A 17,190-nucleotide genomic window follows, 5' to 3' on the forward strand; every position below is an offset into this window, starting at 1 on the left:
AAATGTGCCTTCACATACGGGAAATTTTTTCCTTGCCTGAATTTTATAATATTCTCATGTTTATTGTGTTTTCAGGTGTAAGAGAGCAACTGTGTATTTACTTCCAAGCACAAATATGTTTGTATGCAGGGCTGCAGTTCACCCACCCCAAATGTAGGTGCAGGCCCATGCATGTGTGAAATTGGTCAGCAAAACAGACCTATTTTATATTTGATATGTGGACTTCCTTTTTCCTTAATTATTGTTTTATTTATTTTATTTTAGCAAATAGCAAGGAAAAGATAGGTGAACTGGAGAGAGAAATCAAAAGTCTGAAGGAAACTAATTTCAAGTTAGAAGAAGCCAAATCAAAGGTGAGTGAGCCAGTGGTTGATTTTTTTGCAATTCTTCCTGCCAAGGGGCCTCCTCGATGGCACGGTGGTTGCGTCGTTGCCTTGTAATCAAGGGGTCCTGGGTTCAATACCTGGTGGAGGTACATTGTGATTCGAATCCCACTTTAAACTATAGGTCCAGTCCCGATTAGCTTTACTGTACATTAAGTGGACTTAAAACACCAAATCATTAAACCAATCTTCCTGCCAAGGAAATTATGTCTGGTTGGAGTGAAATTTCAACAAGAAAGCTGCAAACTTGCAGTATTTTATTTCCAGTGCATATTCATTTTTATTTTTTTAAGTGTTTCGGTACTTAGTGAAGCTATCAGCATCATGCAATGACATTTTTTTTTTTTGTTATTTAGCTCATAGCATTATTTTCCTGTAGTTTACAGTTATTACAAGCATAAGAAAACAGTTTTTCTTTGTGACGTTTCAGGAGAACACACGCTCCCTTCATCAGACATTTATTTTCATTTTGACTAAAGATACAGTTATAACAATGGTTAGTATTTTTTTGAGCAAAAAGAATCCCTTATATAATGGATGTTGTCAATGTTACATTGTTGTAATATAGCAACTTAACTGTGAAAAGAAGCAGTCTGTTTTATTTTCATTTCATATTATTTTATGCTTGTAATAACCGTAAACTACCGTAAAATAATTCTACAATGCAAGCAATGCTTACATACAAGAAAAAAGCTCATAGCATTTTCATTATTTCAAAGTAGCTTTTTTTTAAAATAAAAAGTTTATGTAGTTTACTTTTTTTTACTGTGATAACCTAAAGAATGGCATAGGAATGAAGGAACTGACTTAACACTCAAAAATATGACACATTTTATTACTCATATGTTACAGTCAGTGGTAGAGAAATACTTTTAAATTCAGTACTAATTTTTTAAAATATATATATATTTCAAGTTCTGTTACAGAAATTTCCATTACTTTTTTTAATAGCAAAATGTAAGTTATAATAGGCGTTGAATATTTTATTTTATAGAGCAATTTAGAGATGGCTTTATAATTTGGAGTCATTAAGTACAGTATGTGTTTTTTAATGTTTGTGTTTTCTGTATCATGTGTATCATTAAATCAGAATAAAAACATGTGATTATAAATGTTTGCGCTTTTGCTTGCGGAATTATAAAATCTGCAGTGATATGGTAGAGATGGCCATATATTAGAATGCATTGCATAGTTATACATTCTGTCTGACTACCATGTGAGAGACCCGGGTTCAATCTGCAGCAGGGGAAGAACCGGGATTTTTTCCACCTGTACAAGTGGCTTCGGCACTCACCCAGAATCATATAAAGTAGATACCTAGCGGAAACTCTGGTGACTAAAGACAGCCAGGGACGTGGTGCTGATCACATCATCCCCGCCTTTGCCCATGATCAAGAAAGTGTGGGGCCGTAACTCCACACCCTCTTTTTGCCTTCATGGCATGGTGCAAAGCACCAGTTGAACCTTCTTTAGGAATGCCATTCTGGTTGCAACGTTCGTGCCGGAACACTGCACACTACACCATGAAGTGGTGCAAAAGTGTACCCATATATGCTAGCTTGTAGCCAGCCGAAGGCATGAACTCAAAGTATCTCGGGGCTTGCGAGGTTTAGTATGGAAAGGTCAAAAGTCAACTAGTAAAAGTTTATTTATACACGCATGTAAATTATCAGTTTAGCACATACACCCTTATTTCCTCACAGTGAGGTACCTGGGGAGTGTTAGTGACCTTATCTAATTTAGGGGTAACCAACTAGTGCAGATAACCAATAGCAACCTTGGTAGTCGTCACGTGCCACGCCGTCTGGGGACCACATGCGAAAGCGTCCAATAATTAGCGAGGGATGGACCGAGGCCCACGGGTTCACAAGGGTGTTTGTCTGAAAGGATGCCGCAAAGTCAATCAGGCTACTGCAAGGGAACGGTCCGGTCCGGTCCCTTGGTATGTCCAGTCAGTAGCAAGAGACGGCAAGGTACAAAGGGAAGGTCTGGGAGCACCCAGGAGACTTGGGCTTAGGCTGCCACGACCTAAGGGTAGCACACCAAGCTCTTATGGGGCAGACCAGGTAGGTAGGTAATCTGCTTTTCTTATTCTCCTCCTTCCTTCTGGTTGCTTAGCTATTTGATCCCGGTAGGGGAAAAGCATCCAGACTAGATCTGGGAACCAGGTCTTTCACAACTGGCAGTCGACTGAGCTCTGGGCCTCGCTGCTCCATTTATATACTGTTTGGTGGCAGCACTGAGGCAGGTGGAGAAGATTGGAACTAAGCCGGCTGCAGCATTGCAAACTCCCTTAAATTTTAAGAGTAGCAACCTATGCGCTATGAATTATCATGTTTTTCATTGTTAAAGCCACTAGCATGTGGCGATACAAACTTAACACTTTTGTGCTAAACTAAACACGTTACAGTAATGATTTTACAATCTATGCACAAGACAAAGAGATTCAACAATGCAAGTTACATATTAAGCAACAATTACTGTGCTTAAGATTAAACAAAAGATAACTGAATGCATAAGCCTCGCAGGGCATTTACCATGCTTTCCCAAACTAAATAGGTTACAATAAACTATGCACAACAATATATGTTTCATGCTTAACAACAATGCAGTCAAAATTAGATAAAGATAAACCAAAAGTGTAAGCCTTGCAGGGCATTTCGCAAGCATTAATAATTATACATTAAAGAATATGGTGATCATGCAGGATCGTTAAATGTGGTGACCACACAGGGTCGTTACAGGGTGTAAAAATTAATTACTTTTTATCCAATCTGGTATTAATTAATAACTTAAACGTTTTAAGATCACATTTTATAACTTACTAGCTGATTGTCCATCGTTGCCCAGGTATTTATTTATCTCAATCTTCTATTAGACAGGAAAATAATGAATTGTAACTATAGTGTAAAATTAACTTGGAGTTGAAATGCATTGGGAGTGTCACTATTCATCTTAGTGACCCCGAAAACTATGGATTCCACACTAATATCAGTGATTTTTGATTATTTTTACATGTCACCCCCTTCCCACCCTCACCCCCCAGGGGTGTCTTACCCCCACAGTATTTCTTTCCAGATTGTAAGTGATATGTGTTGAAATTGCTCGAGGATAGCAATATCTCACCTTATGTGCAGGCAACCAACTTTGCAGTGCTGTGTTGCAGGATATAACACGAAAATGCCATGCAACAGAATGTTATTTTATGACCCCTTCCCACCCCCACCTCTAGGGGTTCCAGGGGTGTCATACCCACACAGTATTTCTTTCGAGATTGCAAGTAATACATATACCAAGTTTGGTTGAAATCGCTCCATTCATTCGAGAGTTATGCCGATATAAACATACATACATACATACATCCATTTTTATACATATACCGGGTGAGTTTTTAGCTTGACATAATGAAATATCTCGAAAAGTACGCATCTGATCAAAAAAAAGTTCTGAATGAAATTTGTTAGTCTCGAAGGGGCTCATCCAATGATGCCAAACTCCACCCCCACCCCACCTCCTAGGGGTGGGGTGAGGGGCAACTTTAAAATCTCAAATGGGAACTCCCATTTTTTATTGCAGATTCGGATTCTCCAGACAAAAATATGTAGGTTTTGTCTGAAACTTTTTTTTGGATTTGTGATAGATGGCGCTGTAATTGCAAAATGTAAGATTTTGCTCAATTCTCAAGAAATACACTGTCCTCTTTGTTAGGCTTCGTGGCAGATTATGCCGTGTCTGTTTGACCAGGAAACAAGGTGTAATGGTTTGTAAGATAAAACATGCGGTCCTGAAACATGCTCGGCAATCTGTTAAAAATGAGGTTAACCAATTATAAAACTGTAAAACGTTGCAGAAAGGGAATGTAGAGGAAAGATGGATAAAGATGTTAAACAAAATGGAAGAAGATAAAAACAAATAGGCTTTAATGTAACGAAGAAAATGGCACGAGCGTTCATGATGATAGAGGAGTTCCAAGGCGGAGGGATGACGTAATAATTCAGGAGTAGCAGGGAAAAGGAGGGGGGAGGGAGGAAGCAAGTGGGCGGGGCCAGTACCAGCCATCGGCAGCACAACATTAGCTGTGAAGACGACTAACTCGACGATCCATTCCGCAGAAGTGAGATTGTTTATTTTCACATGGTAAAAGGTTTTTACGGAGCTTTGAAATCTTCAACGTTTTACAGTTTTATAAGTGGTTAACAACGTTTTGAACAGATTGCCGAGCATGTTTCAAGACTGCATGTTTTCTCCTAAAGACCATTTGAACTTGTTTCCTAGTCAAGCAGACACGGCATAATCTGCCACGAAGCCTGGAGAAGAGGACGGAAGTAGTGTTTTTTCTTCTGTGACTCCATTATTGGTTATAATGCAGACTATAACGGTGCAAGAGAAAATTGAAATGCTGTACATTTATGGAGAAAGTGACAAGAATATCAATGATGCTGTGATTCTTTATGCTCAACGTTTTCCAGACCGGGTGCGATCGCACGCTTCTTTGCGCAGAGTTGTTCAACAGTTCTCCACCGAGGAAACTGTACAACCAAAAAAAAAGGAATCGCTGAAGAACAATTGCTGGAGAAAATAATGAAATTGCAGTATTAGCTGCAGTGGCTCATAACCCCCACGTTAGTACTCGACAAATAAGTCGTGAATTGGGAATTTCGCAGACTACTGTGTGCCAAATACTGAAGCGTAGAAAATATCATCCGTTTCATGTTTCGTTGCATCAAGAACTTCATGGCAATGATTTTCAGAACCGAGTGACATTCTGTCAATGGGCACTTCAGCAAATACAAGGAGACCCCTTACAAACCACGGTACGATTAATCGACACAACATGCATTATTGGAGTGTCGAAAACCCGCATTGGTTACGCCAAGTTGAACATCAGCGCCCTTGGAATGTAAATGTTTGGTGTGGAATAATTGGCGATAAGCTTATTGGTCCATATTTTATCGATGGGAACTTAAATGGTGAGAAATATCGAAACTTCTTGCAGACCGAACATCCAGTATTGCTTGCAGACCTTCCCTTAGACGTGCGACAAACAATGTGGTTGCAACATGACGGTTGACCAGCACATTATTCCGTTGCAGCACGGGAAGTATTAGATCGTGTGTACAACCGTCGGTGGATCAGAAGAGGTGGTCCAGTGTCTTGGCCTGCAAGATCGCCTGACTTTTGTTTGTGGGGCTACGTGAAGAGTGAAGTTTATCATGAACTGCCAACAACGTGTGGGAACATGATTGAGTGAATCACCAATGCATGTCGAAAGATTACACCGGGCACACTTCTCAGTTGTGTCCAATCATTCCAAGTGCAGATAAATCAGTGTATCGAAGTGGGTGGTGACATTTTCGAGCACTTATTGTAAAATGATTATTACAAACAAGCACCCTGATGGTGAGAGGCGAGGGGACTCACCTTACAAAAGCACCTCGATGGGAACAAAATACTGCTACATCCACGTCGTTGTTCCTGGGTTATGCTAAATGCAGTTCCTTATAAAAATTCAACATGCCTCATGTCATTTTGCGATTAAAAGTGCATTTTTTACCATTTCCGCAATATTTCATTTTTGCGATTACAGCGCCATCTATCACAAATCCAAAAAAAAAGTTTCAGACAAAACCTACGTATTTTTGTCTGGAGAATCCGAATCTGCAATAAAAATTGGGGGTTCCCATTTGAGATTTGAATGTTGCCCCTTGCCCCACCCCCCAGGAGGTGGGGGTGGAAAGTTGGCATCATTGGATGAGCCCCTTCGAGACGAACAAATTTCATTCAGAACTTTTTTTTGATCAGATGGTACTTTTCGAGATATTTCGTTGTGTCAAGCTAAAAAACTCACCCGGTATATTAGTGACTATGACTATATTTTATATTGATCATAGTTGAATTCATGATTGATGCGGTAAACGTGGTTTAAAATTACTTACGTGAAATTTCGTATTTCCGTGTTGCGATTTAATGGTTAAATCCTATTAATTTCAAAGTCTTCATTCACTAAGGGTACGGTGTCTGGAGCGGAGACGGTACCGCGTCACTGCTTTGTTTCTTCCCGTGTGGCGGTAGTTGCAGTTTCTCCCATTTGGTGGAGCTGGGGTGTGTATCCTGGTTTGAATTGTTTGCTGTGCTTTCTGCTTCCTGTTGCCAGGTTGCACTGCCGGGTGGTGGTTGGGTGGCTGGTCCGTGCTGCTCTGTTCGGTGCAATTCCTGTTCCCCGCGTGGTTGGAGGCGGTTCGAGTATGTACACCGCTTCTTTTCTTTTTCTGGTCTGGGATCTTTTTGAGGATGGGGTGCCAAGTCGGGTGTGCTTCTCCATTGTCCAGGTTGAATGCTGGTTTCTGTTGGATGATAGCATGGGTTTATAAGACAGAGTCGGTTGGTTGAAGTATGGATGTGGAGGAGATGGTGTGGTTTGTGGAGTGGAGGTGTTGAGAAAGGCCTGATTTTGGTGTGTCTTTTTCAACACCTCCACTCCATAAACCACACCATCTCCTCCACATCCATACTTTACTCAACCGGCTCTGTCATAGAAACCCATGCTATCATCCAACAGAAACCAGCACTCAACCTGGACCCCCAATCACCACCCGGCAGCACCACCTGGCAAAAGGAAGCAGAAAGCACAGCAGACGATGCAAACCAGGATGCACACGCCAGCTCCGCTGAACGGGAGAAACTGCAACTGCCGCCGCATGGGAACAAAGAAAGCAGTGACACGGTACTGTCTCCACTTCAGATGCCTGTTAGTGAATGAAGTCTGAAATTAATAGGATTTAACCATTAAATCGCAACGTGGAAAATCTCACGTACGTAATTATCTTAGTTGTATTTATGGCTTTTTTTAGCATGTGTTTAAAAAAAATGCTGGCTCCTAAGAAAAGGGGCTGGTGCCTGAAATATTTTTAGTTTTTTCTACCCCTAATTACCGTGATATTTTTTCTAAATATTTTATGTACACATTTTGCATGTTTTGACTATATAAATATCAGAGCTTTAATCATTATACATATTGTATTGGTTCAGCTTTAGATAAATAGTAGTGTGGCACAAATCTATGTAAACTTTTGAACAATCATGTGTACTTTTATGCATAAACCTGTAAACAAAAGTGGCTTCTTTACTTGACAGCTTAAAGAAGAACTTGACATTTCCAAAGTGACAATAACAGATCTTCAGCAGCAGATTGTTATGATTGAAAAGGGAACGACGATAAGGGATTTGAAGAAGGATCATGACACAAAGATGAGATCTCTCCAGGAACGCTGCCAGAGGGAAATAATTGCCCTTGAAGAAAAGTTCGGTTCCACCGAATTGAAATTGAAACACAAGGTAATACATTATGCTTTATTTCATGAGACTTTATTGTGTAGCATTATACAGGAAAACCTCGTTAATACGAAGTTCAAGGGACCAAAAAATGTCAACTTCGTATTAAACGACTTCGAGTTATCCAAACGTTTCAAGATGGTGCCTGTTTTCAGGTGTAAATAAAGTAGAGTATAAATCCCCCCCCAACATCTGTTTTATACTTGGTGGTAGCTCAGAAAATAAGCTTTATATGTACTATATAATAATATTGTATGTTTTAAAGAAAGTGTAAAAAATGTTACACAAAATTAGAACACGGAGCTTAACGCGGACACAAAGATTCCAAGGAGACGGTTAACACCATTTATCCTGCCTAGTTATACAACCGGTTATGCACGGAATGCATGTTGTGGCAAAAAGTCTTTTAACAAACGGTATTTTCTTTTAATTGTGCAAAGTCGTTGCTCTTCCACGAAATTCTTACAATTTTAGTTCATAAGAAACCCGTTTGCAGGAGACCTAGGGAAAGGAAAACAATCTCGTTTACTGCAAGAAGTGAAACTCCGAAGAATCTTGATAGTCACTGGCGCAAGCAAGAGACGGGAGATAATCGGACAGAATGAATATTGGATTTTATGTGCGTTCACTAGAACATTGTCCGTTACAGGATTAACTGGTAACAGAAGATTCTGTTGGGAGAGAACACAACCTTTCCCTGGCAAAAAACAAAAAAATCGGGGCTGTAAATTTCGTTCTGGTTCGGCTGTTAAAAAGACATCGCAAAAAAAAAATCACGTATTCTTTGCTTCAGTTAACTTCATAATCGCCCCCCCCCCCCTCCCCCTTTGCAGAGATCAGTTCAAACTCTTCCTCAACTTGCATTGTAATCCACTTTGAAAAAGTAAACACACAACTTGCGATCTGTTTGCACGGCGCACTCGATAATCACTCTGGTTTGGATCCCACATTAAACTGTATATTTAATCCCGCTTAGCTCATCAGCATAAAATGAACTAAAAACAAGCTTTACGAAACTTGCGTATTTTCAGATTAATCGACAATTTATTGTAGGTTTCAGGAGTATTCTGGAGGTCAAACACTCGCTCCGCGAAAACTCTCGTATTCCTACATTGAGCATTTTTTTTTTTTTTTTTTTTTTTTTTTTTATAACAGCAGCACGCTAATGGTTCTGAAGAAAAGCGGGGATTATATGGCTTTGCGAGATTCAAAACAATGATGCTTATTCCTTAGCACTGGATGAGTCATTGCAGTTACCGGCAAGCGAGAGTTTTCCAGACGCTAGACTAAACACTGGCGCCAGCTGCAGCGTAAACACAATGAGACCGGCTGGAAGTTAGAGCAGCAGGTGGGAGAAGGGAAATCATGGGCATTTTAAAGATAACGCAGTTGTCAAAGATCGAACTTTTATCAGCAGTGTGAAAAAAAATGATCCTTGTATTACCTTTTACCATACAACAGACAATAATACGGGCAATATTTCCTATCCAGACAGCTGCATTCAAACAAGAAAGAGGGACCTGAATTCTGCAATTATCGCATTACCATGCACACCAGTGGCGGATAATGAGCTGTTGTAGTAGAAGGAAGGGGTCACTTTTCTTTTACTTATCATGCAGTTTTTGTTCGTTTTGAAGAAGGTATCAGAACTGTTTGCTTTTCTTTAGACGCCAAAGGAAAGGAGCCAGTGTGCGCCCACGAGCAAGAAAATTGTGGCCGAAACAATTAGCAAGGGATCCCCCCCCCCCCATTTGCTGATAGCAAAAGGGGAGAAGTCATGCAGACAACAAAACACTGTTTTGGCAAATTTTATGACCGGCACAGTTGAGAAACGTATGAAACGGGAAACTGGAGTTGCAACATATAAGATCGACGTCAACTTTTGCGGGAAACCTAGATGACAACGCATTAAGCAGGTTGACGATCTTTAGTTGGCCTATGCGGCTTTGATTATCTGTAACAGTTTCCCTTTTTTTAATGAAGTTCTACAGGGCACAAAGAACATGCTTTTAATGAAAGTGGTTACCGGAAGTTGTCGGCTACCAGGCCAAAAGTTGCTCGCTCACGGGAAATTGCTGTATCTCGAGCTCAGATCTAGACAGATGGGTGAGACTTCCAGGTGCCACGCATCTTGTATTTTGGAACATTCGTGCGATCTTATCTCGCATGTCTCACCTAGCACTGGTGAATATTTCCAAGGTGGCGCATTCAGCGGGGAAAGAGCTTGACCTCCCATGCACATTGACAAAGAATGTCAATGTCCAGCGGGCATTTCGGCTACTTCCCTGGAGTTGTCAGCAGCTCTTAGGACAAGGAAACATGTCAAGGTCAAGTTAAAATAACGTCCAAGCTCTCTCCACATTCGATCTTCTCTTGTCGACTTACGCAGGTGTCTACTTCGAATTAAGCGAAACCAGTTTTGCGGAAGGGGCTTGTAAACAACTTCGTATTAAAAATTATCCGTATTTCGATTTATCCGTACTGAAATACATTATAAATCCTATCTTATCGGCTGGGGAATAGGAAGAACTTCGGATTAAAGGGTACTTCGTATTAACCAATATCGTATTAACGAGGTTTTCCTGTATGTGTTATTCTAGAACAGAGTTGGAAAACAGTTTTTTGCAAGCTACTAGTAGCACTAGCTCATGTGGATATTTTCAGCGGCTCGTGAATGATTGAGCGGACCTCCTTGGCAGAGTGGGTTGCACACCACACCACTCTGCGATGCCAGGGGTCCCTTGTTCGAATCCCAGCCTGGGCATAGATGCTATTTGTGTGTGTGTGTGTGTGTGTCCCTTCATCAATATAATCATATATCACTTATCTTCATCTTCACGATTAGCCTAAAGTGGCAGAAAAAGATGATGTAGGTGCTGGCAATGATATGCTCAGATAGTCTAATCATTCTATATCAAATCAACCAATAGGATAAATATTTTGAACCTTTAGAATTCAGATTTTCAAGATTTTTTGTTTATTCATTGTACCTATCAACAGTACAAAAACTGCCAAATGTCAGATGTTTTGGGCTCTTACTTTTTGAGTTATTGACTTTCAAAAAAGCAAAATTCAAAAAATTTGATGACATTTTGAAATCTTTAAACAGCTGTAGATCAAAAACTATTTGCGCTAGAGAGCTCAAATTGATGTCATTCTCTTCTGCTTTTAATGAGCTTTAATTTGAAATGCAACATGACTGTGCTATTTGAATTTTGAAATTCTTTAAAACTTCAAAATTTTTTTGAAAGTCTCAAAACTGCCTCTTTAATTTTTTTGAAAAGATATAGATATATGTATTAGAGAGATGAGATCAATTCATTATTTGTGTGCAAAATTTCAAAATGAGATAGCAGTGGGTTCATACGAAAATTATTTTTTTTTTGTATTGGAATGTGTGTAAAATTTGCTTAATTTGTTGACTTCCATATGAAAACCATAACTACAAGCTGAGTGGTTGATGTTGAAGTCTACATATTAATGTATTTTGTAATTTTTGGATTACAAATATTATCATGCCTTGTGTATATATAGAAACAAAACATGTTTTTTAAAAAATATTGACGTTGAAAACCAATTGTAACACAATTAGAAATCATACTTCGTTTTGTTCAGTATTAACCAGATTATAAAGGCATGCTCCCAAAAAGATGAATTTTGTTCCAGAAAAAAGTTTAAAAAAATGTCTGAAATTTAGACCCCAATGTGTTTCATTACCAATTCTCTGCAGGAAGAAGAGTGCAAAAGCCTTGAAAACCAACTGAAGGAAGCAATGAAGAATCGTGACACTGTTCTCGTGGAAAAGACTGAAACAATCAACAAGCTTGCTCAGACTGTTAGTGAAAGCCAAAAGCAGTGCCAAGAACTGATGTCTTCCGAATTAAGCAAAGAAAACATTTCTTTGAAGGTTCAGTTGAATGCCCTTCAGAATGAGAAGATCTCCTTAGAAGAAACATATAAATCACTACAGGTATGTAGAGTTTGTAATGCTTATTTATTTCCTGCACGAATAGTAGAGGAAAGAGGAGTTTACGGGATTGTTGTAGGGAAAGCTGATCGTAAGAGACCAGTAGGAAGGCCAAGACGAGAATGGAGGGATAATGTTGAGATGGAACTAAAGGATATCATTAAGGATGGAAAACATTGGATTGATCTTGCCCAGAATAGGGACAGATTGAAGGCTTGTGTTGTTGCACCCATAAACTTTTGGGTTTAGCAAGGCGAGAGCGAGTTAGTTAGTTAGTTTTTATTTCCTGCAGGCAGGTTAAAAAAATTCTGATTTTAGTTGAAGGTCTATGTCTAGACATGAGTCAATTTACTATTTATGAAGTAGCAATGTTCACAGTTAAAAAAAAAGAAAAAAAAAAATTGTTATTTTAACTAGAATTGAAGAATTATGTATTTGGCTTAATTTTTTTTCACAGCATGTTTACAGTACTATGGATTGCAAACCCTTGCAGAATTATAGATGATGTACAATTATATAAATCTTTTTGCAAAATATTGTGTGCATTGTTAGAATTTTTATTAGTGTGGGTTGGTGACTCATAGTATACACAAGACTATTGTCTAGTCTTGGTCCACATAGCAACAGATGACTCATCGAATAGGTATGATGTCATTCGCTCTTGATCAGCATAGCAACAGCTTTATGACCTTCAACTAAGAAAGTCATTTCTTGAACCCGTGTGCACTATATATACGAGATACAATTTTTTGACGCTTTTCCCCATCAAAAACCAGGGTGCGCATTATGCATGCATATGAATTATACATGCGTAAATATGGTATTTTTAATGCTTCTGGGAGTTAATTTTCAAGTCCTGGTCATTCTTGTCTTTCTGTTTTTCAGAAACAATATGAAAGTGTTCATACGGATCTGTCACACTATGAGACTGCAATGAAGTTAGGAATTGTAAATCTTGAAGGGGATACGGATAGCGATTCCCTCATACAGCTTGGTTTGAGCAAGCGGAAAGCCGTCTCCAAACATCCCACGAATGACTTGAATTCCAAGCTTCGAGAGGAACTGACAAGAAGCCTTGTTGGGCAACGCATGAAACGAGAAGAGATCAATAAGTTGACGAAGAGGCTGGAAACTAGGGAGAAGGAGATTCTTCACATGAAAGAGCAGGAAAAGAAATATGTCGTGGAAGTAGAAAGATTCAAGGTAAGTATAGATGTGGAACCCTTGCAAAGAGTGAGGTGTTAGAAGATATGAAAGTAAAGTTTCCCATGCATATAGCACTATGCCAAGAAGGCACATTTAGTGAATGTGGGGGTAGGACTCCACACATTCTTAATCTCAGCCATTTTTGGAGTTGATATGGCCACCTTTACCCTCCCCCCTCCCCATGGTTGCCTAGAAAAGTAGTGCAAAATAACTGAAGGAAACAAAGACATCTGGATCATTTGTAAAATTGAGTTAATTCAGGCACTGCTTGGATTGTTTGCCATATAATAATGGGTGGCCCAAAAAAAGGTAACCGAAACATAAGGTAACTAAAATTATTACCTTTTTTTGGACCACCCTATATTTCATAGCAATAGAATATCTCGTATCAATGTTGTGTAATTTATAGATAGAGACTTTCCTATTTCGTTTTTGATGGAAACATGACACGTGAAATAACATGCTGTAATGTTCAATTTTTCATGTTTCTGAAATATGTGAGGTGCATATTCCTACCATGTTTTGTCATGAAATGATGCAAAATGAACTGCAAATTCCAAAATAAAGTCTTAACCCCAAAATTTAGAGTTTATTTACAGATGTGAAACTTCCTGAAGTCTGAATTCTCCTGAGTTATGCAAATCACAGAAAATTGATTAATTCTGCTGTAAATATTTGAGAAACAAAAATGGACTATTTTGCACAGAAATAAACTTAATACATAAGTATGCTATTAGAAGGGAAATGTTTATTTTGTATAATAACAAATTTAGGGTTATAGTCACCATTTGAACAGCGAAATGCCATTTTGTATACCACTTTTGATTCCGAAATGTGCCAAGTTTTTGTACCAAAATCTTGATCTTTTACTCACCATAAATATGGTAACACTGTTAAGCCTTGTTTCCATGTTAATAAAACATTAAAATAAATTTATTGTGAAATTTTGTGTGAAGAAGATCCTGTTAGAGGGTGGAAACATTATGTTTTTATGTATATTTTTTTTATACTATAAAAGTTTGCCTTGGTCAGCATTTTAATGTGTTATTACCATAAATATGTGGCCCTATATATAGGTACTGGTTACAATTGTATATCCCTATTGAAAGTGAATAGTACAGTGTTTTTTTATGTTTAAAACTAGTAAGATTTCTTATTTTTAAGACATTTAAGCAAGCAAGATGTGTGTATATTTATATTTTGGAAATGAGAGACATGATAGTAGTAATTACAAATTATACACATCTTAATAAATACGGAGAACCTTAGTGCTCACGTTTTCCCCGAAGCTGATTTTTGGTAAATTTGGTAGCCACTGCCACCATCCTCGGTGAAACTTATTACACTGTTCCTTGGCATGCTCCTGTAGAAATTAATAGAACTACCAAAAGCAGCTTCATGGAAAAAGTGAATACTAAGGTTCTCCGTATTTATTAAGATGTTTGTAATTTTTGTGCTAGGAAAAATAGGGATTTGTAACTAGCTGATGACTTCAATTCTTTATTAGGCTGATACGGAGAAGTTGCTGGCTCAACTTAAGAAGGAAAAGCTGTCATTTCAAGGCAGTAATAACAACAACCTGAATGAACTGCTAAAGTTTCAGAACCTCAGATCCACTCTTGAAGAACAACTAGCTTCCCAGAAGAGAGAGAGTGATAGACTACTTGAAGAAAACGACAATTTCAGGAAGAAGAATGAAGAACTGCAGAAACAGTTGGATGAGGTCCTTGAAAGGTCAAAGAAAGAACAAGCTGAAACTTCCGAAGCGTACAGCTCCCAATTTCTTACTTTTCATAATGAAGCTGTGGCTAAAATCAGAGCAGAAAAGAACGAGGAATTAGAAATGAAAATTAAGGATTTGAGGTACGTTAAAGAATGTAAACAATAAAACCCCAATTTTACATATCTTTTTTATTAATTCAGTCTCCCTTTGCATCTTATTTGAAAATAAGATCCTTAGGAAAATATTTGGACCTAAAAGGGATGAGGAGACAGGTGAGTGGAGAAGGTTACATAATTTAGAACTACATAATTTGTATTCATGTCCAGACATTATTAGAATAATTAAATCAAGAAGACTTAGGTGGGCAGGCCATGTGGCACGAATGGGAGAGGAAAGAGGAGTTTACAGGATTCTTGTTGGGAAACCTGATGGTAAGAGACCTGTAGGAAGGCCAATACGAAGATGGAGGGATAATGTTGAGATGGACCTAAAGGAAATCTGTATGGATGGAAAAGAGTATATAGATCTTGCTCAAGATAGGGAAAGATGGAAGGCCTGTGTTGCTGCAGCCATGAACCTTCGGGTTTAAGAAGGCTAGAGAGTTAGTTAGTTAGTCTTTGCATCTTATGTTTGCTTCCAGCTAATGTTGATTTCAGGTTCCAGCTGGAGTGACTCGTACAAATTCTAAGAAGTCAAACCAATTGTTGTCACTGAAGGTGGTTGTCAGCGATGCTGTTGAATGTTCAGTGGCTCTTATATCCAACTTTAATGAGTTAATAAGGAAAAAAGTGAAATGGAGAGCCTAATCCAGGTTGTGGGGCACCATGGAAGTCACGTTTCAGACACTTGGATTTGGATTTTAAACGTTGATTTTGAAATGAACACCCATTGAATATCTAAATTTATCATTTATTTTTGTAATGAATTGCAATTCTGTAATAAATAATTGTATTTTTGTGATTCATTTCATGGTGCAAATTGTACAATTTCTTTATTAATTATGAATGCAAATGTCACATATATCCCATATACGTTACATGTACGGTCACGGACACTGCCGGGTTGTAACGATTCCATTGAAAGTCAATGTATTCATTATAATCCAGCAGTGTCCGTGACTATACATCCTTATGGTAAAACTTCATGTTGCTTGAGTGACCTCTATTTTTTTTTTTTTTAATGTGGCTTAATTTTTGCAGTAAAATATGTTCATGGGAAAGGAACAAAATTTGCAACTATGTGAAATAAAATTCAAAGAATTTTTTTTTTTGGATCACCCTAATTTATAATAAATTAGTTTCTTAATTCTGAATCATGTTGTTATAACTATATGCTTGTTTTTCAGCTTCCGCCTGGAGCGTGCCCTTAAAGACTGTGACGAGGTGAAACAAGCATACATAGACTTGAGCAATGAAAAACAACATGTTGAGGAGGTTCTCCAAGCAATGAAAGCTCAGTTGCAGCATTGCGAACAGAAACTAGAGGAAGAGAAAGCAAAGTTCAAAGTGTTCAAGGAAGAGAAGGAATTATTGCTTAGAAAGATGTCTGATGCTTGGGAGAAGGAGAAGGCAAAGTTCCTTGAGGAGCAGCAGAAAATGGTTCAGGAGTTCTCTTCTTCCAAAGCAACAGAGGAGATTTCAAGAGGTATTTCTTCATTGCTTCATTTTTGTTGTCTTAACGCTGTGGAAAGTCCTCTGATTGGCTAATATATTGATTCAGTACCATCTTGACGGTTGAGCATGTTCAATGCTCACCTTACAATCTCATCATGTCCTGGCCAAGGTATGGATATTTCATTGCATTGTCCTTTCAACTGTTTCATATCATTATTCATTCTAAGGTCAAGATTCTGGTACAGAAAGTGGGCACATTTTTGGATCAAAGTGATATATAAAATGACATTTTGCTGTTAAAATGGTGAATAAAAACGTAAATTTGATTTAGAAACTATATTTATAACACAAGATTTACACACATTTCCCTTCTAATAGCACAGTTATGCAGTTATCAGAGTATTAAGTTTATTCCTGTGTAAGCTCATTTTTGCTTCTCAAATATTTACACCAGAATTAATCAATTTTCTGTGATTTGCATAACTCGCAGGATAATTCAGAGTTCAGAAAGTGTCAGGTCAGTAAATAAACTATAAATTTCGTGTTTAAGAGTCTGTTTTACATTTTGCATCATTTCGTGACAAAACAGGTAGAAAAATGCACCTCACCAGTCAAAAACATGAAAAGTGAAGATCAATGTGTTATTTCACATTTTGTGTTACATGCTTCTACTAATTTCCATTGCATGGTTTCTCAAGAAGAAACCATCACTTGTGATCACTTACAGTGATCTAAAGGGATGGGAAGTGAATATATATTAGAATTCTCCATGAAATAATTCCCATTTAACATTTTCTTAATGTCAATTGTCACTTTTATAGACTTTTATAAACTATAAATTTCGTGTTTAAGAGTCTGTTTTACATTTTGCATCATTTCGTGACAAAACAGGTAGAAAAATGCACCTCACCAGTCAAAAACATGAAAAGTGAAGATCAATGTGTTATTTCACATTTTGTGTTACAT

At 38.1% G+C, this 17,190-nt stretch overlaps 1 protein-coding gene across 1 annotated transcript in view; it reads left to right on the top strand.

The window, feature by feature from the left end:
* Positions 1–16,317, top strand: part of LOC145979604 (uncharacterized) — a 31,558-nt gene extending 15,241 nt beyond the window's left edge. Inside the window, exons 6-11 of the mRNA XM_083112572.1 lie at positions 265–353; positions 7,518–7,718; positions 11,446–11,685; positions 12,568–12,885; positions 14,396–14,751; positions 15,957–16,317. Coding sequence (XP_082968698.1) covers positions 265–353; positions 7,518–7,718; positions 11,446–11,685; positions 12,568–12,885; positions 14,396–14,751; positions 15,957–16,317 — 1,565 coding nt within the window. The remainder of the gene's footprint in view (positions 1–264; positions 354–7,517; positions 7,719–11,445; positions 11,686–12,567; positions 12,886–14,395; positions 14,752–15,956) is intronic.
* The last annotated feature ends 873 nt before the right edge of the window (positions 16,318–17,190 follow it).

This window comes from Lepisma saccharinum, chromosome 1, assembly GCF_977018435.1.
Source record: "Lepisma saccharinum chromosome 1, izLepSacc3.1, whole genome shotgun sequence".
Classification (NCBI taxonomy): domain Eukaryota; kingdom Metazoa; phylum Arthropoda; class Insecta; order Zygentoma; family Lepismatidae; genus Lepisma; species Lepisma saccharinum.